Here is a 22,242-nt window from a genome sequence, read left to right on the forward strand (position 1 = left end):
TTAAAATACCACAGAACAAACGTATTTCAAGTACATTATACAACAAGGAGTTAAGAATAATAAGCTGGAGAAGGAACGATTTTCCTCTGGCTTGATTCAACACACTTGCATTATTAATCACGTTTGTGAAAGAATATGAAACCCATCAAATAATTAGATGTCGTGCTAACCTCCCTGGTTTGCAGCAGCCTGTAACTGACAGGTAGAAGGGTTCTGCAAAAACAATTTCCTGCCCTGTTGCTCCCTCACGCCTGGACCCTCAGCAAAGGGTGTGTTTTGTATGTTTGTACAGGGAATCCCTGTGGAGCTTTTGTTGAGCTTCAGGTCAAAACCCTCTGAACTTAAACTGGGAAGCTATTATTAGATGCCATATTTCTCCCCATATCTATTACCAGTACTACAATAGTGGCCATCTTCCATTTGTGTAAATGAAAAATAAAATTAAAAAAAAGAGGAACAACCCTCTTAGATAATTTTGGATTAGAGTGAGGGAGGAAGGTGAAATATCAAATTGCAGCAAAGTATACTAGAAGAGAGAAGTCTAAGTAGTTATAGGAGAATTTCAGTGGCATTTTAACTTCCTTAGATTTTCTCAGACCTCTGCTTTGAACCGTGATGTGGTTTTTTCCTCCCTTCATTGCCCTCAGGACAGACTGCCCTAAACATCAGTCAGGGTGAGGTTCAACTGCAAAGTATTCGTAGTAGGAAAAATAAACAGAGGTCCTGTCTGTTGTTCTGAAACCTACGATTTACCAGTCATAGGATTTGTAAGGATTTACAGTTTTTCTGAACTGATGGCATCCAGGTTTCCAAGCAAGTCAGGGAAACTACATAGCAGACTGAGGCAAAACAAGTAAGTCCTTAAACTCTGCTGATGAATAGGGTGCTATGAACCACCTATGGAAAAAGCTGGTAAGAGTCAGTTCAGTCAAAAATTGACCAGGGAAGTTAGGTCAGACAAGGTAACTGCAATTGTTTCTCTTAGCTTTAAAGGTTGTTAATTTCTGGGGGCTTCACATGTGCTGCTTCATTTTCTTACAAAATTCCCCTTTCACTTCACTGTGATGGAATCCAATATCCACAGTGTACCTGCCCCAGAAGCTGCTGCATTGTCAGCATGTCCTTTATGCAGTGGGGTCACACAAGTTGAAACTTATCTTAGACATCAGAGGCTTAGTGGGGGATTTTCAAAATATTTCCTATAAGTAAAGCCACAGATCAGAGGACAGATAATGCAGCATAGCTGATTTGTTTCAGTTAATGTATTGGTAAGTGCAGCAAAATAGTCACAAGCAGAATTCAAAGACAGCGATCACTCCTACAATTAAGTATGTTCATGTGTCAAGGGAGGAATGTATATACATTTAAATGGAAATAAAAAAGGGAAAAAGGCTCCACTCCTAATGACACCAGCGTGAGTGGGGGGTGATGCTGCTTACCCAGCCGGTGTTACTCTGGATTTTTCCTGGTACTGCCAAAGGCAGCATCAGGGTCATTTGTCTGGAATGTAGCAACACACTACTGAAGCGCGTGAGTCAGTGACGCTGCCTCGCTGCTTTGGGACTTTATGAAGAAGCACCTGGCGTGCCAGAAATACTTCTCCAAAGCTGCTCCAGGAAGTAAAGTAGTTCAGAAACTAGTAAATCCACGAGCTGCTCACCTGGCCGGGGAAGGGGGCAGCAGCAAGCGGGCCAAAAGCCGCAGCACTGTCCCGCAGCACTGTCCCGCAGCACTGTCCCGCAGCACTGCAACCGCGCCCGGGGCCCGAGGGACACCCCGCGGCGCAGCAGCCCCGCCAACCGCCAGAGTGAAGGAACAGACGGCGGCTTAAGCGCGGGGCGGAGCAGGGAGACGTGCCACAGGAGGGAGCTGAGGCAGGAGGCCCCGCAGCTCCCGCAGCTCCCGCAGCGCGGGGCACAGCCCCGGCACGCGCTTCCCGCGCAACAGCTTCGGCTGCGGGAGGCGCCGCAACCAGCAGGGCCGGCTTCCCCGAGCGCGGGGAAGATGCGATGTTTTCCGTCAGGGAGCACGTCGGGTACGCTTGGCGGGGAGGACGATTCGCTCAAGGTGGCCAGGCAGGCGCCGCCGCCTCCCGGGCCTCACACGGACACTCCTGCCCCGGCAGGGCCGGGTGCGCCGGCGGCTGCGCCCCCCGCCATGTTTCCCTTCCGCTGCCCTCCCTCCCTCCCTCCCGCTCGCTGCGGGGCCCGGCCCGGCCCGGCCCGGCGCGGCCTCCCGCACCTCCCGCCACCGCCAAGATGGCGGCACCGGCGCCGGGCCCGCCCGCGCGCGCCGCTCCGCCCTCCCGCGCGCCCCTCGGTGCCCGGCGGCGCGCGCGGCCACGTGACGCTTTCAACCGCGCCGCGCGGGACCTGCGCCGCGAGGGAGCGGGGCCGCCGCCCGGGCGCGCGGGCGATCAGGTGACCCCTGGCCCGCGGCGGCGCGTGCCCGGCGCCTCCCTCGGCCCGGCGGGGGGGGGGGGGCAGCGGGACCCCGGGACCCCGGCCCGGCCCGGCCCGGCCCGGCCCTGGCGCGGCGTGTGTGGCTGAGCCCCGGGGCCCGCGCCGCGGGGAGAGGGGCCGGGAGGCGAGGAGGGGCTGCCCGCCTGCGGGCCGGGCCGGGCGGCAGCGCCGCCGGGGGGCAGGGCGGGGGCCGGGCTGCCCCGCGGCGCCGCCGGGGCTGCTTCGGGCCGGGCTGTCTCGGGCGCTCGGCGGCGCGGCCCGTGCTGCGGGGCGGGTCTCGTCCTGCCGTGGGGGCACAGCTGCAGGGGGAATAAATCGCGTCCCCACCTTGCTCCGCCCGTAGCTCGGTGCCACCCGCGCTGCACTGCAGCCCGCGGGCTGGGGCTGCTCCGGCCCCGGCAGCAGCAGGAGCAGCAGGGACACCCGCTGCTCACCCTCCCGTCTGCCCTCTCGAAGCCGCAAGAGGCCTGTTCTGTTCAGGGGCGCTGCTGGGGCACCCCGGTGGTGTTCAGAGAGCACGGGAGGCCCTGCTACAGAAATTGTTAATGTTGAAAAACAGCCCAGTGTGGCAGTGGATTTGAAGGCTGACAAGCACACTGCTCTCACGTCCCAGTTAGGCTTAGACACCTGACATTTTATTCCAAAGGATGCAGCTGTACCCTTGGCAACAGGGGAGGCACCACCAGGACATAAAGCATAAAGACACCAGTATGCAGAACGACTCTTGTGATCCCTGTCCACCTAATGCGGCTTTCCCTCCCCATAAAGGGCTTCCTCATTCTTGGCTTGGGCCAAGCAGCCACAGCATGGACTGCCGGCTCTCCTGCAGGCACTGAAGTGGCTCGGAAGCACCGCCCATGAGCCGAGGCACCAGCTCAGGTAAGGGCCCCAGCCCACACGGCACCAGCAAGTGCTGCTGTCCAGCACAGCTCTTCAGGGGGAGGAAAAAGTCTGGCCACTGAGGTTACTATCTTGTATTACCGTCATTTAGCGGGACAAAGTTACTAACAAAAGCCTAGAGATGACCTCCAGAATTAGCTGCTCCATCGTTTTTCTAGGGATGGAGGTGTCGTTGCCTGGATCATCCTTCTTGCCCCTTTTGAAGACGAGGTCCTTTCAGGGACTTCTTCAACAACCAAGCAAAAAAAATGGAAGCACTGACATTACATCTGTAAGGTATTACTCAGCCTGGAAAGTTTATTTTAAGCTAGAAAAGTTTCAGGAGGTAAAGTAGTTCAGTGGAATACAGCCCCAGCTCACTCTGTCCTGCAGGTCTGGCTTTTAAGAGAGCACTGAGGCTGTATGTCACAGGCTGCACCGAGAGCTCCTTATATCCCAGGGACACACACATAGAGCTGCATGAGATGTGCCCAGAGCTTTCTCATAACAAGCTTTCAGAGCACTGTGAACCATTCCTGTCCCATTACTTACTTAAAAACAATTACTGAAACTTAGTTCAAGGAACCTCAAGGTGTTTTAGTCAATCCATCAGTCAGATCATATTTACCTAAACTGTATGTAGCCTGTCCTGAGGAATGTCTGAGGTGTACAACACCCACCTCCCTCCACTTGCAGAAACCTCAACTCACTGGTAGTCAAATTTATGATCTTATGAGTTTCCAAGGGTTGAAGGTCTCTTGTTCTGACACTGCAAAACTGTGAAGCCGTAGCTGAGGACAGAGCAGTAAGAATACCATTTATTGACCATATGTTTAAAAAAACTAGATTCTGTGCAACATGTTAAGCAGAGCTCACATTATAATGACAAGAAATGGCAGAAGAACTTGCATAGATAAAGTTTGAATCGGCTGACAACTGCCAAAGTGATCTTAAAGTCCACACTGCGATTATGGCTGGAAGTTTAAAACGATGGTAACACCTTTTCAGTAAAAGTGAGCTCTCAGGAGAGTGATTTCTTCTGTCTTGGGTTTTAGATTGTTCCATGCATTATAAATCACTCCTCCACAAGACTGTGCACATAGGATTAAGCCCTTTGAGTAAATCTCCCTCTTAACTACTGCAGGTAAGCATTAGAAAAAATGTGGCATTTGCAGGTAAAATGTAGAAGGTGTTTTGGTGTCTACAGTTGGATGGGTGGGGAGGAATATGCAGCAAGATAAATTTATTCCTTGACTAATCAATTTATAAATGTTTGTATGTAGGTTTTTAATCAGCTCCCTCTACTTCAAGAAAATACCCACCGAATCTGACAGGCCGGAGGACCTTCAGGACTTGCCCTTCACAAACCTCATTAAGTCAGGACTGTTGTGCACTACAGATCCCCCAGATGTTAAGTTTTGTAAGGACTGTTTACCTGGGAATAAAAATCTCTCTCCCATGGCAATAAATAATCAAATGCAAGTGCATTTGTCTCTCTTGGTGCTTCTGGTTTTATAGTAACAAAGATGGGTTCTTCAGGCAAAAGGGCGATGGCTGACTCTTTGAAGAAATGCTTGATCACCTAGCTGCTTTCTCTCCCTCAGTGTAAGACTGTGATTTTGTCATGTAAAAGGTTTCCTTTCTCAAAGTCAGGCTAAAGGTGGCAGCTTGCCTTCTCTGGTTGTAAACCTTAAATCCGAGTGTGCTGGTGGATGGATTTGTCTGAGATGCCAGAGAGAATTTATACCCAGTGGTTAAAACCTGCTGCCTTCTTTCCTCTCAGAGACAAGAAAATAGCTTTTGTTCAGGTACAGCATGGTAACTCTACAGCAAAATACCTGAATATTTTCAGACACTTCATACCAGCATTTCTTGTGTTGTCAGAGGTCAAGACCAGTTAGTGGCTGGCCGTAGCTATGGTACTTCTGTCGCTGAATTTTTTTTGCTGTGTTTTTCTTGTCTCAGCCTGACACTTGCCTGCAAATGCCTTTGATTAAGGAGATGAGTGATTTTGCCTGTTCTATTGATCAGAATAAATTACCAGCAGCTAATTTATGGGCCTCACAAAGGTGCCTTTTACATGGTGAATTGTGCTGTGTTGTTCAGGTAATTGGGTTGGCAGGAAATGTTATTGGTTTTTATACAGTTATCTCTTATAGAATATTGGCCTTTTTCATGAAAATGGACAAAATCTTTTACACTTCCAGTTCCCAGGATGTCATGAAGACTCTGAGTAAGAAGGAAATAAGCATTCCTCTTGATAGCAGTGACTGTAGTAAGAGCATACTGACTACTCTATGTTCATCTCCCATCCCTGATTTCTGTAAAAAAGATAATTACTTTGCTCGCAATCGCGAGTTCAGGGTTCTTGGTGGTTGCCAGCATTTGCAGATTCTGCTTAAAATGGAGGGAAAACGTGCTGCTTAGGACATTATTCATGCCAACAGTGAGATTCAGAATCTTGTAATTGCCATTTTGATGTCTGAGAAGGTAAAAAGGCTGCCTACCAAAAGGGTGAATTGAAAAAATCTAGGTATGTTTTAAAGGTGACAAAGATAAACTTGGTTCTCTTACACCCCTAGAGAACACACAAAACACACAGAAACAACAAATGGGCAGCAGGAAGGTGTTTTTACATGAGGTTGTTTTTGCAGCCAGCTTCCATGTTTGCAGGCCATGACATCTGCAAAAGTGAGAACAATGCAAATCGAGGATCCTTGTGAGGCTGGAAAATAAAAGCAGCTCAGGAGCTCACTTTGGTGTTTGCGTGAAGAGCTCCTTCCTGAAAAAGCTTGGACTCCTGTTCTCCTCTAATGCTGTGAAATGGGAATTTTCTAATTGGAATTACAAGAGGCAAGGAGGTTTTTTAGCTTAAAGATCAAGCAGAAAGATCAAACAAATAGTCCTTTATGATGGTGCCTTCCTCTGGCTGTTTCTGCACGTGCTGTGTTTGAGTATGTGTGTTGGTCATACCGTGGTACGGCATTTTTAACTTGTTCATTTCCCCCAGTGAGAGGCACGTGTAAAGAAGAGGTCAGTGGAAGGGTTGTTACTAATAGTAGCTTCAGGAAAGTTCAGGTGGTCAGATGGCTTTTATGTGTAGGTTTGAACACAGTGAAAATAGGGGCAGTTCTTCTATAAGAGTATGTCTCACTGTTCATGTCCTGCTGCTGTGAGGTTCTTTCCATATTTGTCTCCCTACTGCCCCAAGGGAATGTCACGGACACAGGGATTCAATAAGAGGTGGTCCTTCAGATTGAAAAACCTGTGTTTGTTCAAAGCCCTGAAAAGCAGAAGATCAAAGATTAGGAATATTTGATGAGGAATCACCAGAGGGGGATGCCATATACCCAGCAGAAACTTTTGCATAAGCCTATGTCACAGCTTTCTCCCTTGATATTGAGTCAAATCCCTAGAGCCTCAACATAATCACAATCAGAGGCAGGTCTGGCTGGCTTGAGTGTGCTTCTTTGGCCAGCCACAAGCAGATGAAGGAGTCTATGTGTGCTCTTGGCACCTGCAATGGCGGCCAAGTGCTTTGCAGAGCTTAATGGGTCCCAATACTGCAGATGGACCTGCCAACAGACTGCTGGGCTTTGGTTCTCACTCAGGGCTGAATGCTGTGAGGTGATTTTGTTTATAGCCTGCTAGCTTTGGAAGTCTCATCTTGGGAAATGCCAAGCTTTTTGGATTCCCATGGGAAGATGAGAATTGTCTCTTTGCAATGCACATGACTGCTCCATGAGTTCTGTGTTAAACAGACCTGGTCAGGTCCTGGTGTGGTTGGAATGAGGGAGCTGCACTGGTGGGATGATAACGACCACATCAGTTTCTCTGTATGTAAGGCTGGTCTCCCTCCTCAGAAGAACTCGGTGCTTACACCAGGAGTTTGTCCACCCAGCAGCTTTGTAGACCCCAGAGAGATGGAATGGTTAAGGAACAGCTTTTCTCTTCCTCATTCAGTCCAGGCCCAGTACTGATGGCTGATGGAGGACTGTGGGCCGTCTCCCTGTCCCATTGCTTCTGTAGGAGCTCTGTGATTTTTAGAACTCCCCTGAGTTTTGGGTTATCAAGCACCCCTTGTTGCAGCTGCATAAACTGCAGAATGGCCCATTTACCAAGCACAACAACAGGCTCCTGTTTGGGCAGGATTCCACTGGCAGTCCATGACTGACCTGGAGACCTTTGATATTTTGGCTGGCGGACTAGTTGTCTGTGCCCTGCTTGGTATTTCTCTGTAAAATATGCTCTAGGTTGTCCTTTCTTTAGGAGACATTACCCTTCCTCCCACTCATTCCTGAATCCCTGCCAATGCTCTTAGCTGTGAGGTCCACCCCTTTCTGCACCAAGTGTGCAGACCCACTACTGCTGTTTCCACCGGACAGCACAGTATTCCAGCCCAGGAGGAGTCTCCGAGGTCCTGCAGCTGGACACGTCTACATTTCCAGATTTGCTTCTTGAAGTGAACACTTTAAAAGTACAGTACAGCTGCATAGTGCCAGCATCAACATGAGCAGGAGAGGCCCCGGGCTGCTTTGGGCTGTTATTTGCAGTGGACCCTTATACTGCTGCTTTTTGTGGATATCTTTGCCTGCTGTTACCCAGGGATGGCAAGACACATTGGAGGAGTTTTAATTGTTCTGGTGGGAAGAGGACACTTGGCTATACCGTGCCTGCCTCCTGATCTTGTTGATATTTTGATCTACTTCTTGCCTTTGAAATTACATGGAGGTTTTTTTTTTCCTCCTCTTTTTTAGAGAAAAAGGTTTAGAGATATGGAGCTTGAAAGAATAATTCAAGACACACTGACGCACTTCATCCAGTCCCACATCCCTGCAGCAGACCTCAGGTATGTTGAGATAGGAAGATCCAATATCCTTGTTTTATCTTGAACTCTGCGTTAATTGTCCCTCTACACACTATACTGAACTCTGTAGCTTTCCTGTTATTTGTGTTGCTTTTCCTCAAGGCAGATGCAGGATGCAGGTAATTTGCACAGGCTCTGATGTGGCTGCTTGAACAACCACCATTTAGCATTACAATCTAGCAACATCATTTATTTGACGAACAAGATGATTAATTTCCTGTCCAGTAATACACATTAGAATTTGGGATTCCCTTCATTCACAGTGCTCCCAAAGAGCTTTCTGAGCAGCATAATATTAAGTCAGGGCTCTCCCTGTTTTGAACTCTGCTTGCATGCAGAGATACAGCCACCTTGAGGCTGAAACACAGCAGCTGGTTTTGCAACCAGCAGCAGCAGTGACACAATGTGGAGAGCAGCAGAGTACACTGCATCTCACAGAAATTGCAACTTGACAGAAAATTACTACCTCTCCTCAAACAACAGTCAACATAGAAAAGTCAGGGTTTGAGCTCATAGAATATTTTTGTTTGCTCAGCTGAAGTTCTTACAGAAGCACAGCCTGTGGGCACACGCTGGCGCTTTCATGCAGTGCTGCCCAGGAAAGAGGATGGCATATAGTATTTTATCTGTAAATGCTTCCCACTCCACCATTGACCACCTGCTACCTGGCTTTACTGATGAGATCTGCCCATAAGATAAGATACAGTCCATATAGGTCCTTCTGCTGCTCTATTAGAAAGACAGAAGGTTACAGGGAATGGGGATAGAGAGAAAGGAAAAAAATAAATGGGCCTGTTGACCCTGCTTCCATGTCCTCTGTCTCCAGTGGGATGGATGATGTTTTCTTCTCTTATATCACGGGTGTCCTGGAAGAGCTAGGCTCACCAGAGCCTTCTGAGGAGACCCTTGACATGGACACCTTTGTAGAAATGATGGAGGCATATATTCCTGGTTTTGCAGAAATCCCCAGGTATGTGAACTTTACTGCTTTGTATCTACATGCCTTGCACTGGGAGCCCAGACACAAGCCCCTCAGTACCATAAATTCTTTTGTTATACCTAATTGAGGATGTATCAGTATCACACCTGTGCTATTATGATTAAGTCAGGCTTTGCCTGAAGACACAAATGCTAATCCCAGTATAGTTTGCAGGTAGGTCCTTGGTGATCTGAAATACCAGTTTATTTTATTGGGCATCCCTTCAAGCCTCATCTTTCTGTAAAGAGGTAGCCAAGTAGGATAGGCATATGCTTTTAATAATACAGCTTCTGTCTCTTGCAGCGGGGATGTTTGTGAAATGATGTTCTCCCTCTCAGAAAGGCTTGGTGAAGCTCGCAACAAAGGTGAGTTGCACAGACAGTTTCAGCACAAGAGGGTGTATTCTGCTCATACTTTCAGTCTTCGTGTTTGAGTTGAGCAATGGCACAGGATAAAATACGATCTTGTTTGCCACAGTTAGGAGTTCACAGGATAGCCTGAACTGGTTGACAGTTTTGGTTTGTTGTTTTGGTTTGTTTTTTTTATGTTAGTCAGGTTTTTGATATCAACACATGGGAGGCTTGAGTCATAAGGAATACTTTCCAAGACATCCTGGGTGAAAAACACTTGGTCAGATCTACTAACACCTCTGTTGAAATCAAGTCCAGAGTAATAAGGAGGAAGTAGCAGGTACAGGGCTGCTTGTTGAAATTCTGCTGTAGGTTATTTCTGAAAGTGGGAACTTCTGCCTGCTTCTCATAGCCATCTGCCTAAGGGACAGTATCTCTAGGTAATCTGTGTCAGATGCAGTGTCAGAGAATCCAACTGACTAGGTGTATCACTTCTAGACACCAAGCATTCTCAGTGCTCACTTCCCATTCACCTATGAACTCTACCACAAGTGCAAAATCAGCAATTATGTGCTCTGGCCTGCACTGTGCAGGACTGCAGAAGACTACACTATCCCAATAGGCCTTTCTCACCTCAGCATTCCCAGATCAGCTGTGTTGCTTTATTAATCAGCCCCAAAAATATTTTCCACTGAAGAACAGATGGGTGAAGGGCCTGAATATTAAATCTTTCAAGACACACCAATCTGGGCTTTGCTTCTCTACCAATGTCACTGCTGTCTTGCCAGAAGGCTACACAGACAGTCCTTTCTTGTATTTTACCTGCTGCTTTCTTGAACTTGACTGCTCTCCTCTGGTCCTCTGCATCCTACTCTTTGAGGATCCTGATGTAGCCAGAGCATCAAAGGACATCACCGTCCTAGTTTGAGAGAGGACAGAAGAGAGGTGAAATGGTTCTTCTTATAGTGACACAGAAGGAGCCTGTAAATGAGAGATGTGTCAAAGTAACCTGGTCACAGGATGTGCTGGCTCACACACAGCCTGGGAACTACCAGTGTGTATCCCCAAATTTAAAACCACACCTTAGTTCAAACTTAGAGCAAACACCAGGGAGTTCTTAGAAACGTAACCAAAATACTGTAAATATCCACAGCCTAAGTGCTAGAGGACTGAGAACTACAATTATAATTGAATTTGCAAGCAGCCCACACCCAGTAAGGCAGCATTTGGGCACTGCAGCACGTGCTAGCATGGCCTTCCTGCAGGTCAGTGTGAACAGAGCTGCAGCTGTCCCTGCTGAGAGCAGGAGGAACAGTAGGACTTCCCATTGTCACTGAAGGGATTTGCTTTGGTACATGATGCACTAGCAATCTAATGCCAGCATAAAGCACAGAGCTCTAGTTTTTGTGGGGCTGTTCCTCAGGAGATATCCCTGTGTCTTTAAGAAAAATGTGGCCAAAAGGCTGTGGAAAGCGGGAGTGAAGCACCTTCTGAAGACCTGCTCAAGGGCCAGGAGACTGGAGCCGGAGCCTGCAATGGGGAGAGGCTGTGCTCTCCAACAGACGGAGCCAGGGCCCAGGTATGAGCACCCTGCAGAGAAGCAGGAGCACTGGGGACAGTCATGCAGCTACCAGCACCACCTGAGGTTACTTTCTGTCTCTAGAGGCAACCACAGCGTAGACTGTGACACAGCATCACTGGTGTCTGTGATCTCCATTGTATGCCCTGAGCAAGACTGTGTCAGTAAGTGGAAAAAGAACTATGTGCTGACAGAAGAGTGTGAGCCATCGCTCTGGCTCATCCTTTCCAGAGCTGTGGCTGAGAGTGCCTGTCCCAGTGCCCTTGGAGATCCCACAGCATCACCATAGGGATGCCTCTGCAGCACTCACCAGGTTCCACCCCGCTTCATGCTGTTCCCCTAGTCTCACGCCACAGTTTGAACTGGATCACCATTTATCTCCCCAGGTCTCACTCAGTATCTGCACAGGTAGCAGTCACACCTGGGTGTCAGTACCAAAGACACTGGTCCCACCCTCAATGACCCATGCTGTGCATCTAGTGAGCGATGCAGCACTGAGTCATTGGCCCAGCGATCCTGATCCTGCATCATCATCCAGCATGACCCATGCTACAGGCATCGCAGCACCTGCCAGATCCCACCCTCCTTCCTTTCCCCACTCACTGCTAGCTGTTTCTCCAGTACCGATCTCTTCCTGCTCTGGATCTCAATCATTCTGTGACCACGGCCTTCTTGGAAATGCTGCTGCTGTTCTTCCTTCTGATGTAGGCACAGGTCACTGTTTAGCAGTGCCTTCCCTATCTGATCAAAGCACACATAACTTCACAAGGTGACCAGGAGTTCAAGCATTTGCACCACAACATCCAGAAAGCTTGCTCCTAAGGAGACACATCACATGGCCACAAAGATGAGCCAGCTCACAGCAGCCCTACCAAAAAGAAAGTTGAAATACAGGGGGGAAGAGATTAAAGGAGAGTGGTGCTTTGTCCTCACAAAGATACAATCCTGTTAGCTTCAGGAATGGGATTTGATCATGCTTGCAAGGAGAGTGAGCCTCCAGCTAAGGGCAAGCTGAATTTCCTGACTTAATGCAAAACCAGAGAGGTTTTTCAAAACCCTTTTCAGTAGCCCCCTCCTTACTACATCCCCAATTTAACCTCTTTCTCTTGCTCCAACTAGGAGAATGATGACTTGAAGGATGGGGTAGAGCTGCTACTGGAGATGTTCCCAGCCTGTACTGTGAGCCAGGCAGAGAAGGCACTTGGCATGGCATTGGGGAACTTGGAGGAGGCAGTGCAGTTAATTGTGGAGGAGAAAGTGGAAATTGGTCCAGCAGGTGTGAGTGTGAAGGTACTGTACTCTGAGCTGGGTGGCAGTGGGCTGAGAAACAGAGCTCAGGGACACACAGGTGTCCTGGCTATCTGCTGCAAGCAGAAGCTTTGAGCACAGGAACTTTCTGTGCATGAGCCAGGGGGATCACCCAGAGCAACACCCCTCTCTCTCCCTTGGCTGAGCACAGGCTGTGTCCACAGCCAGGTCAGCACCCCTGCAAGGGTGTTGCTGGCACCCTGCTTCCCACAGGGGCTGGAACATTGCACCAGCAGCTGGGCTCACCGAGCTAGCAGGGGGGGAAGCTGTACCCACCATGTCTTGTGCTACTCACCTGTCTGCCTTGTTTCCTTCCAGGAACTGGCACGGCCCCGCAGAGCACCCAACCACGAGGAACTAAAACAGGTTATCCTACAAAAGTAAGTACCCAGCAGCAAAGAGCCCCTTATTCTGCTCCCAGTAAAGGTGGAGGTGGCAGTTTGGGGAAGATCTGCATGACAGTGTGGTCTATAAAGAACCTGGGATGTACAATGCTTAGAAAGAATGCCAGGAATCTGAATGGGGAATAGCAGAGGACATCTAAGCACAAAGACAGTCATTGGGAGGGAAAAAACAGGTCTGGGTTTCTTTCAGAGCTCTGGCACTGCTCTAGGAACAGGCTACCTGCACCAGCTGGGTCACAGCACTGGCTGTGTGAGGTTTCAGCCTCCTACTGGTATAGGTAAGTCACAATAGTGTCAGCTGAGGTCTCAGTTAAAGGTTCAAGGCACAGACATAATGCTTCAGCTCAGGTAACATACAGTGACCTGTAGAACTACAGCAACTCATTCATACCTCCATCCTTGGAGACAATCCAAACAAGACTAAAAATACCTTTAAGAGATTGCCTGTACAGCAGCACTGGGAAGATTAAATCTCAGCTGCTGAAGGTGTGAACTCACTATTTAAAGAAACCTCTCTGAAGTCCCCCTATTAACTTCTTGTGAATGAAAATGGCTTTAGATTGGCTTACCTTTATTCATTTCCAAAAGCATTTAATTCTCAATAGTACCCACACTGTGGTTTCATTGATCCGCTTTAAGATCTCAGCTTTCATGAGTGTCCTCCTGCAGGCATGCAGATTCCATGTGTTTATCCAGCCACATCTTTTCCACCACTTTATATCCTCCCCAGTGACAAAATAAACAGCCAGTGGGCTAGGGAAAATGAAGCCAGGCAGAATGGCATCCAGGCAGAATTAGCAACCCATGTCTTTGCCCATCGCCTGTGCAGGCCGGTTTCAGAGTAACATGTAAAGGAACAAAAAAGTGCCAGCTGCTAGTTATGTTTCTGGGAACTTCACTTTAATGACATTTTGGCAACATCCTGTACTTTTAACATCACTCAAATACAGGTATGGAGAGCAGATCACCATAGCTGAAGATACACGGAAGCAACTAGACTAACTACAGAGGGAGAAGTCATGGTCAGCTGTGATGTCCACCTACCAAACCAGCACCAAAGTCTCAAGAGTAGTAACTCAGCAGTATAGCAAGCAAATGCTTGGGTCCTGATGTTTTGGTCACACAGGGAATGAGGTGATGCTATTATGAAGTTGTTTCCAGCACAGACCTGTTTCATAGTCAGGTAGCAAGTGGAATGTGAAAGGAACACCATCTCTTCAGGGCACAAGCAGACAGGTTGGTCCTGTAATCTCACCTCTTTCTCCTTTGGCTGCCACCACTCAGGCTGAGAAGGAGCAAAGCTCGTCAATGGCAGAGCACACCAGACCTTGGCATCTCTCTCAGCTCTGCTTGGGCTATTAGCATTCTCAACAGCCTGAGTTTTCAATACTTTTCAGATACGGCCAAGGATACTAGTCCAGGAGAATCCTGCTGGATTTTCACCAGAAGGATGACACACTTACTGCCCTTTTCATCCAAAGGGGAATGTTAAGTACTCCTAGCTGCAGTCTAGGCAAGTAGGACACATTGCACAGCCATAAACCAGCCAGGAAGAAAGGGCATAGGCTGTGAATAGCCCCAGGCAATGCATGTTAAGGGTTCTCTGAATGCTTTTTGTGTTCCAGATACATGATGGTGGATAGTGCAGACGACCAGAAAACACATCGGCCAGCTCCACCCAAAGAGGTAAGAAAAGCAGTCCCAGCTCACCAGCAGCTTGAATGTCCTTTGGCTACAAGGTTTAACCTTGTAGTTAAAACTACAAGGTTTTACAAGTCCTAAAAGCAAAGGGCAGGCCAGAGGCAGGACCATTCACAAGACTCACTAGTCAGCAAGGAGGAAAGGTTAGCTTAGCTAAGGTGCTGCAGGATCTCTCAGTTCCTACCATTCTTGACTAGCATGGCTCCTGCTCCCCTCCATCAGACAGCTTCCTCCACAGTTTCTGCCAAGATTACCAACACAAAGAATAGGTAAAGCAGCCCACCCCAGTCTTTCTGCACCTGCCCCCCAGAGCTTGTCCCTTCCCTTTTCCTATCAGTGTGGCTGCCTGTTCACTTGGTGTTTATGCCTCTCCTCTCCAGGCTCCCAAGAAGTTGATACGCTATATTGATAACCAGGTGGTGAGTACAAAGGGAGAGAGGTACAAAGACATCAAGAAGCCTGAGAGTGAGGAGATGAAAAGAACCTACATCAGCCTCAAACCAGCCAGAAAATACAAGTTCCACTGACAGCCAGGTCATCCTGCTCTTCAGCCTTCATCTCACCATCCAGGCATAGCTGGACAAACACCTGGCACTAGGGATGAGGGGACTCCTCCACCTGCCACTAACTGGAACTAACATGGGAGCCAGCATACTGCTTCAGCTTCCTCGGCTAACCTGGTTGACAAGGAGGAGCCTGCTCTCCTTGTGTAGCTGTCCCTCTGCCCCCAGGGGCACACCACAGTGGCTCTCTGGGGCCTGGGCATTCTCCGCTATTTCTTGCATGGGACATTTTTAGATCTAAGATGTAGCTTGTGCTTTTACAGCAAGCTTTTTACAAGTCTGTGTGTACTGTTGCTCTAAATTGAGTGCAAGTGTTAATAAAGATGATGTGAGTTGGTGTGTAGTTCAGCCAGAGCATGCACATGCTTTTAGGACATTGCCTCCAATCCCTCCTGGAGCCAAAGATAGGAGCAGGGTCATCCTCTCTTCCCACAATTATTCCTTTCATCGTGTTCGCCACAAGATGTGGCTGCTATTAGCTTAATCACCTAGTAGATATAAGGACTGAAACTGAACTCCAGACTAGAGCTAGGCTCCCCATGCCAACATGACTGGCAGCACACCGTAAACTCCAGCTGACAGCATGGCCAGGGCTCCTGCCATTTCTCACCACTGTTGAGTGCCAAAGCTCCAGCCTAACGACACAGAGCAGGATACAGCAGCAGCCCTGGGAGCTACTGAAATGATATAAGCTGGAAGAAACAAATGGCAACAACCAACTGCTTTCAGTGACAGCACAGCTAAGTTTGGCCTGTTTCTGTCACTGAAACTTTAGTTAGGAGCCTGGTCCCCCTGAAAACAACTCCCACCTTGTGTCAGGCTAAACCAGTGCCCTAGGCCTGGACAGACACAGTGCCTGCAGTGGGGCCCTGCCAGCCCTCTGGTGCCAGGCTGACCAGCGGCTGCAGGCTGGAGCTGGGCTCACTGTCCTCCTCCTGGAGCCAGAGGGGCCTGCCCTCTCCCAGAAGGAGGGCTGGTGGCTTTCCTCCTTTATGCACCAGCTGGCCTGCTTCATTCCACAGCTCTGCTAGCATGCCCTGCACACCCATCCCAGGAGACAGTCCCCATCAAACACCCTCCTGCTCTCTGGACAGCTGCCGCTTAGAGATTTAAAATACAACAAATAATAAATCCTATCTATTAGCTGGCCTGGCCAAGGCCTGTTCAGCACCACGGTGTTCCTGCAAGTCACTTGCTCTCTCCACGCCACTGCAGAGGGAGTTACTTTCCCTGAAGGCACCAACGAAGCCCACTCATGAACACCCTGGGGCTGTTTAGCAGCCACTGAGGAAAGAGTGAGCCCCACTCAGGCCAACCTCAGCAAGGGGATAGGCCTCTCCCTCTGCACCTCTCCACAGCAGCCGGTTCCGGCATCCACCCGGGATCCCAGCATTGCATCAGTCCCCCCCCCCCCAGCAGCACCAGTTCTAGATCTGGAGGTTGATGAAAGGGGCGAAGCCAACCACGTCCTGCAGGAGAACAAGAGCCCTCTGCAGTGGAGGCTCCACATCCAGCTCCACCCCACGGCTTCGGAGGATGCTCAGGCTGGACTCAGCCACGTTGTGACAATGCTTCACCTTCAGTGAGCGCAGTTTGGGACAGTACTCAGCCAGGACCCTGTCAAGAAAGAGCATATGTAGGTTGCAAGCCAGGACTTCTGAGTGCACCACTCACCCTCTTCTCTACTCCCAGCAGCCCAGTGCAGCGACTGTGCCACACATGTTCCATCCTTTAAGAGCAGGACTCCAGGGTCTGAGAGAAACTCAAGGGATATGGTCAGATCCCAGACCTACCGTACATGGCATAATGCAAAATTTGCTGTTAGTAGCACATGGTGCCTTTCCTGAAGGGCCTGCTAGTGGCTGCTCCTAAAGAATGAGCTCTCTTTCAGCATGAAAAAAAATCAGACTTTTCTGTCTCGTTCTGTTCCTCTCCCCAGCACAGTTCCCCACATTGTTCAGTACCTGATGGAGTCATTCTTGACTCGCAGACATCCCGTGAGGTCCAGGTGCTCCAGCTCAGGACAGCACTTGGCAATCTCCTCAACCGCCGCGTCACCCACGTTAGCATTGACAGCCAGTGACAGAGACTTGAGCTTGCTGCACTTCTGCACCAGGTAGCAGATCGCCTCATCCTTCAGCTGGCGACAGGCTGTCAGGTCCACAGCCTCCAGCGCCTTGCAGTGGTCAGCCAGGCTGCGCAGGGACAGGCTGTCCACCCACTCGCAGTGGGCCAGGGAGAGCCGGCGCAAGTTGGGGCAGCTCAGCGAGATGGCCACCAGCGCGTGGCGGCTGAGTTGGGCACAGCCCTTCAGCTGGATCTGGTGCAGGTGGTGATTCTGCCCGATGACCGGGAGCAGCTCCCTGTCTGTCAGCCAGTCAGAGCAGTTCTGGAGTGCCAGCTGCTGCAGTACTTCATTGTCCTTCAGCAGGTTAACAAAAGCAGCTCGAGGGATGGCAGGTCCAATCTGCATGAGGAACCCAAGAAGAATGAGGAATCCCCCAGGCTTTCAGATCAGCCTGATCCTCACCAGACACTCTCCCCTCCTCTCCTCCACTGTGACAGAGGTGACCAAAACTACCCTCTCTCCTCATCCCAGGACAAACCCCACTGTGTCAGGTTCTCCACCCCTCATGCCAAGGCTACTGCCACAAGCTAAAAGATGCCCTGGTTTCTCTATGCCCCATTATCACCCCTGTATCTATATACTTGTGATGAGCTCCACACCTCTGCTCTCCAAAAACTCTGTTAGACCACTCAGTTTTCCCTATGTCCCAGGCATTGTATCCCAGGGTGGACACAAGCTTTCTCTGAAGACCGGGTACGGAGTTATCTCCTATCAGACTCACTCTACTGTACAAACTCTGTGAGGACTGACAGGCTGTGCCACTCAGGAGCTGGCTTTCGTTTCTACCAGCCAGTGCCCCATAATGGTCTGGGTGGAGCTTCAAGGCTCACTCCTGCCGAGGCCTGTTGCTAAAGACACAGGCATTGCTGGGCCCTGAATCACTGCCTCTCCTCTCTTAGCCCATCTGTCCAGTCTGACACCAGAGCCATTAACCTGAGCAGAAATTATTCTCCTTGCCAGGGAAGTCTTCTCCCTACATGGTCAGAAGTTCCCATGCTAGCTCTGAAGCAATAAGGAACCTGTCTCCCCCAGCCTCAGAACCATCCAATACCTGGCTTGAGTCAAAGCAGCGCATGTTGGCCAGGTACAGCTGGATGAGAGACTGGAATGACTTGCTGACCCTCTGCAGACTCAGGAGCTGCTGCAGTGGCAGATGACAGAGAATATGTGGAACCAAGATGTCTTCCCAGGGCAGGTCCAGGAGGCATCCCCTGGAGGGGGTCAAACTCATCATCAGATGCCAGGGAGCCAGGCTACAGTGAAAGCCAGGCTGTATCACCTCACACTTACTGCTGGGTGCCTCTAGGAGGAACAGCCAGAAAGAGAGACTCAGCAATGTCTCCCACTGACAGCCCACAGGCTAAAAACCCCCTGGCTACCCATCAGCAGGGCACGCACCTGCGTCACCTCCTCCCCAGCCTGGCACGTTCACTGCTCAGGCATCCGAGTCCACCTGCCCGCACTGCTCTCCAGGAGAGCTCGGGTGGGGCTTCCCACGAGCTGCTCAAGGAGCCGCCGTCCCTCAGCGAAGCAGCAAGCGCTGCAGCACTGCCACACCACCCGCACGGGAGCCGGGACCAGCTTTCACGTCTGAGCGCTGCTCTGCCCGGCAGCTGGGCCCCCGCGTCCAGTGCCGAGCCCCTCGGGACCTTGCGAGGGGGAGAGGGCAGGCACCTGCCCCTTCCCGAGGGGAGCAGCGAGGCTGCGGGCTCTCCCCGAGAGCTCTGCCCCCGAGCAGCGGGGCTAGGGCCTCGCTGCGGAAGGGACAGCGAGGGGAAAGGCAGGAGCCGAGGAAGGAGAAGAGGGCTCCCGGCAGCCCGCAGCCCCCCGCACTGCGGCTAGAGACCGCGGTCACCCTCGGCCACAGAACTGTCAGGTTACGGGGCAGGAGGGACCCGCCCGCGGCCATCGCCCCCCGCCGCCCCACGGGGCCCCGCTCAGCGCCAGAGCCCGCGGGCCCAGCCCCAAGGCAGCCCCGGGCCCCAGGCTCTCCTGCCGCCGCAGCCCCGCCCGGGGCCTGCGCGCTGACACCGCCTCCCGCCGGGTCCCGCGGCGAGGCAGCCGAGCGGCCCGGCCCGGCCCCCAGCTCCCCAGTGCCCGCCGCCCCCGGCCCGGTACCTGCCGCCCCACCGGGGCGTCCCGGGCCGCTCCATTCCGCCGCGCCTCGCCCCGCCCAGACGCCGCCGGTCAGCCGGGACGTCACGCCGCCGAACGGAAGTGCGCGCGCCCCACCGGCCCGGCCCCGCCCCCTCGGCGCGCCCCGGGGGCGGTGCGCGGGTTCCGGGCCGGCCGGCGGGCACCGGGAGCCCCGGGAGAACGGCAGCCCTCGGGGCACCGGGCAGAGGAGAACGGCTGCAGCGCTGTGTGCGGGCCAGCGATGCCCGGCGGTCACAGACCCCAGAGGCTCCCGCAGGCTGCTCCCGCCGGTGCAACGCTCACCCTGGCCCCGGTACCCAGCTCCCCGTACGCACCATCTCCCCCGTGCACGCCGTCTGTCCCAGTTCCCCAGTTATCCCAGTTCCCCAGCGGACTCCCGATCCCCAGTTCCCCCGGCTCCCCAGCGGACTCCCGGTCCCGGTTCCCCGGCTCCCCAGCGCACAGCGGTTGCTGCAGCCCCGCGGCTGCCCCGTTCCCCGGTGCGCACCGGCTGCCCCGTCCCGCGGGGCCGCGCACGCCCCTGCCCGGCGGGGCTCGCGCATGCGCGGCGGCGGCGGCGCTGTCCTTTCAGCACCACGCGGAGCCGGGACCCGCCGCACCCGCCGCACCCGCCGCAGCCGGTGAGCGACGGCACCAGCCCCGGCCCCGCCAGACGCCCCCGCCCGGCCCCCCAGACCTCCTGCCTGGTCTCGCCGCTCTCTCGGCGGGCTCTGCCTCCGCACCCCCTGTCCGCGTCAGCGGAGGGACCCCGGGAAAGGCCCATCCCCGGAGCTCACTGTTCTCACAGCACCCGCGACCGGCAGCCGCCGGGCTCCGCTCCTCCGCCGGTACCAGGCTGGCCCTCCCAGCGCCTGGCACGGGACGGCCCTGCCCGCCCGCGACCCCCAACCCCTATCCCCTGCCAAGCGGCTCCCCGCGCTTTGCCTCCCCGCCCGTGCCCCGCCTGCCCCGGTAGCCCCGAGCACCGAGTGGCGTCCGTCCCGTTGCCGGCAGCGCGAGTGGAAAAGAGGCCGGAGTACTGCTAGCACAGTTGCCATAACGCCTTCAGGTAGGGCTCCCGCAGAAAGAGAAGCTGCTTTTTCCCTGCTGCCGGTTTGGGGGGTAGCCCCCATGTCGGTACGGCACTCCTACTGACCCGCACCACACATCAGAGCTGGCCCTGGCAGAGCACCCCATCCCTGCCCCCGATCCGAGCCCTGCCGCCTTGTGCAGCATCAAACTCCCGAGCTCTGCTTGCAACAGGCCATCTTTTGCCACCTGGCAAAAGAGTAGGGCCCACATACAGTGGTAAGTCCCAGATCCCTAGTCCCAAATACTCTGGAAAGCAATCACCTGCCCGTGCACCTGGTCTGCTTATTCTCTGTCAATGTGGAGGCTGATCTGTCTTCTCACACAGTGCCTGTCTGCTGGGGGTAGCTACCCATATTACCCTTCTGCCCCTGGACATGTAGCAAGTGCCCCTTGAGGGTTCCAGCGGCTTCCTGAGTTAGCACAGTGTTTTTCTTGCTCACGGAAGGACAAGCAAGGCAGGGACTTTCAGTTTTCTGAAGGAGCTGAGAATGACCCCAGCCATGGCCTGGGACAGCTCCTCCTTCCCCTGCAGTGGGGGCACTGGCAGAGCTGATCCTGCTTCTGGACTGGGAGGGTTCATTTTGCCCTTATGAGATTTCAGCCCTGTGCTTACACTGCTCTTGGTTCCCTCTGTGAAATGAAGGTGTGACACCTGGCAGGGAGTCCCTTAATACTGCCACTGTAAGTGAATGACTGTGACTGAAGTTGGCTATGAGGAGGCTTTTTGAAATAGTGGTCTTGGTCTGGATTGGAGGTGAGGGAGCACCAGCAAGCAAGCAAGCCCAATGCTCAATTACATCTGGCCTTCAATGAAGGCTTTCTATGCCAAAACAGACCTGGCTGGGAGCCCCCAGCTTGCATTGAGTCCCTGCTTGAAGGAGCTGTGTTGTGGATTACTTGTTATCTGTCCTGAGCAACGTTTGTGCTGGGCTGGCTAATGGGACCTGCTCTGCTCCCACACCAACCTCTTGTTGTTTATGTTTTTCATTTCACCTCATGCATCTGGGCTGGCTGAGTCATTTCTCCAGAAGCTTGCTGGCAACGGGGTTTGGAGAAGTGCTGAGAGTCAGTCCAGGCAGATTCTGGATACCACAAGGAGGTTGGGAGGCACTGTTACAGTAGAGGCAGAAGTGAGACCCTGTTGTGTTTGTCTGGCCTCTGTTACATATCAGCCTTTTCCTAGCTTGCATCTGCACAATCTTGGTCCTGCCCATGGAGAAGGTAAAGGTTCTTCTACCTTCAATATCCAGTCTCAAGGCAGAGCATCAACAGATGTGTAGTACACATCTGGGCTGTTCCTGGGACCATTCAGGAATCATGTCTAATCCCACTCACTTCAGCCTGCTTCCAGAGTAGCAGTTGCTGTGCCAGGGCTGGAGCACTGCAGCCTCTCAGATGGTGCTTTCTCAGATGGCTCTTTTCCAGCCAAAGCTCACAGGATCAGCCTTGCTTTTTGAAACAACAAATATTTTGGATCCTGCAGCCTGAAAACAGGTTCCCTAACATCACATCACAGAAGGTGTGGTGCTTGCTCAGACAAGCCTCTTTAGCCTCTGAGCACAGTGCAGCTCTGAGTTTGCTGCCTGATCATTTAGGGGAATGCAAGCAAGGTGGGAAGGAGCAGAGTGAACGTGCCGGCCATATCAGGGCATAGCAAGGGTGACTGTTCCTCAAAGGGCAGGGGTCTCATCAGCTAGTACCCAGTGAGAGCAACCAGGGTCAGACACAGCCTTAAGACTGACAGGCAAGGCCATGGTGATGGGACAAGGCTCAGACCCAAATCTGACATCAGCC

General features: G+C 52.1%; 2 protein-coding genes across 6 annotated transcripts; one reads left to right on the forward strand and one right to left on the reverse strand.

Moving 5' to 3' along the window:
* Positions 1-1,852: 1,852 nt before the first annotated feature.
* CUEDC2 (CUE domain containing 2) lies at positions 1,853-15,440 on the forward strand. Of its 4 annotated transcripts, none has more exons than XM_051618357.1 (11): positions 1,853-2,035; positions 3,231-3,341; positions 3,521-3,638; positions 8,099-8,190; positions 9,035-9,178; positions 9,491-9,552; positions 10,983-11,116; positions 12,236-12,406; positions 12,743-12,804; positions 14,454-14,514; positions 14,910-15,440. In XM_051618357.1, exons 4-11 carry the CDS (start codon positions 8,117-8,119, stop codon positions 15,054-15,056), a joined length of 855 nt encoding a protein of 284 aa, XP_051474317.1. In that variant the 5' UTR covers positions 1,853-2,035; positions 3,231-3,341; positions 3,521-3,638; positions 8,099-8,116; the 3' UTR covers positions 15,057-15,440. The 4 variants fall into 4 exon arrangements, with proteins under 4 accessions (XP_051474317.1, XP_051474320.1, XP_051474319.1 ...); XM_051618358.1 differs by lacking the exon at positions 1,853-2,035 and adding an exon at positions 2,339-2,420; XM_051618360.1 differs by lacking the exon at positions 9,035-9,178.
* Positions 13,707-19,421, reverse strand: FBXL15 (F-box and leucine rich repeat protein 15). Of its 2 annotated transcripts, none has more exons than XM_051618356.1 (4): positions 19,339-19,421; positions 18,272-18,522; positions 17,057-17,559; positions 13,707-16,709 (listed from the first exon to the last, which is right to left on the reverse strand). In XM_051618356.1, exons 2-4 carry the CDS (start codon positions 18,452-18,454, stop codon positions 16,520-16,522), a joined length of 876 nt encoding a protein of 291 aa, XP_051474316.1. In that variant the 5' UTR covers positions 18,455-18,522; positions 19,339-19,421; the 3' UTR covers positions 13,707-16,519. The 2 variants fall into 2 exon arrangements, with proteins under 2 accessions (XP_051474316.1, XP_051474315.1); XM_051618355.1 differs by having other exon boundaries at positions 18,272-18,431; positions 19,339-19,419.
* Positions 19,422-22,242: the final 2,821 nt, after the last annotated feature.

The sequence above is a fragment of the Apus apus genome, chromosome 4 (genome assembly GCF_020740795.1).
Source record: "Apus apus isolate bApuApu2 chromosome 4, bApuApu2.pri.cur, whole genome shotgun sequence".
NCBI lineage: Eukaryota > Metazoa > Chordata > Aves > Apodiformes > Apodidae > Apus > Apus apus.

Excerpts from the sequence above, each read along its gene's own strand:
- CUEDC2 (XM_051618357.1), top strand. The coding sequence starts at position 8,117 with ATGGAGCTTGAAAGAATAATTCAAGACACACTGACGCACTTCATCCAG. Across the intron at positions 8,191-9,034 it reads ATCCCTGCAGCAGACCTCAG|TGGGATGGATGATGTTTTCT; the intron begins GTATGTTGAGAT and ends CTCTGTCTCCAG. Across the intron at positions 14,515-14,909 it reads GGCCAGCTCCACCCAAAGAG|GCTCCCAAGAAGTTGATACG; the intron begins GTAAGAAAAGCA and ends TCTCCTCTCCAG.
- FBXL15 (XM_051618355.1), bottom strand. The coding sequence starts at position 19,373 with ATGGAGCGGCCCGGGACGCCCCGGTGGGGCGGCAG. Across the intron at positions 18,432-19,338 it reads ACGCCCCGGTGGGGCGGCAG|GGGATGCCTCCTGGACCTGC; the intron begins GTACCGGGCCGG and ends GACCCCCTCCAG. Across the intron at positions 17,560-18,271 it reads GCTGCTTTGACTCAAGCCAG|ATTGGACCTGCCATCCCTCG; the intron begins GTATTGGATGGT and ends TTCCTCATGCAG.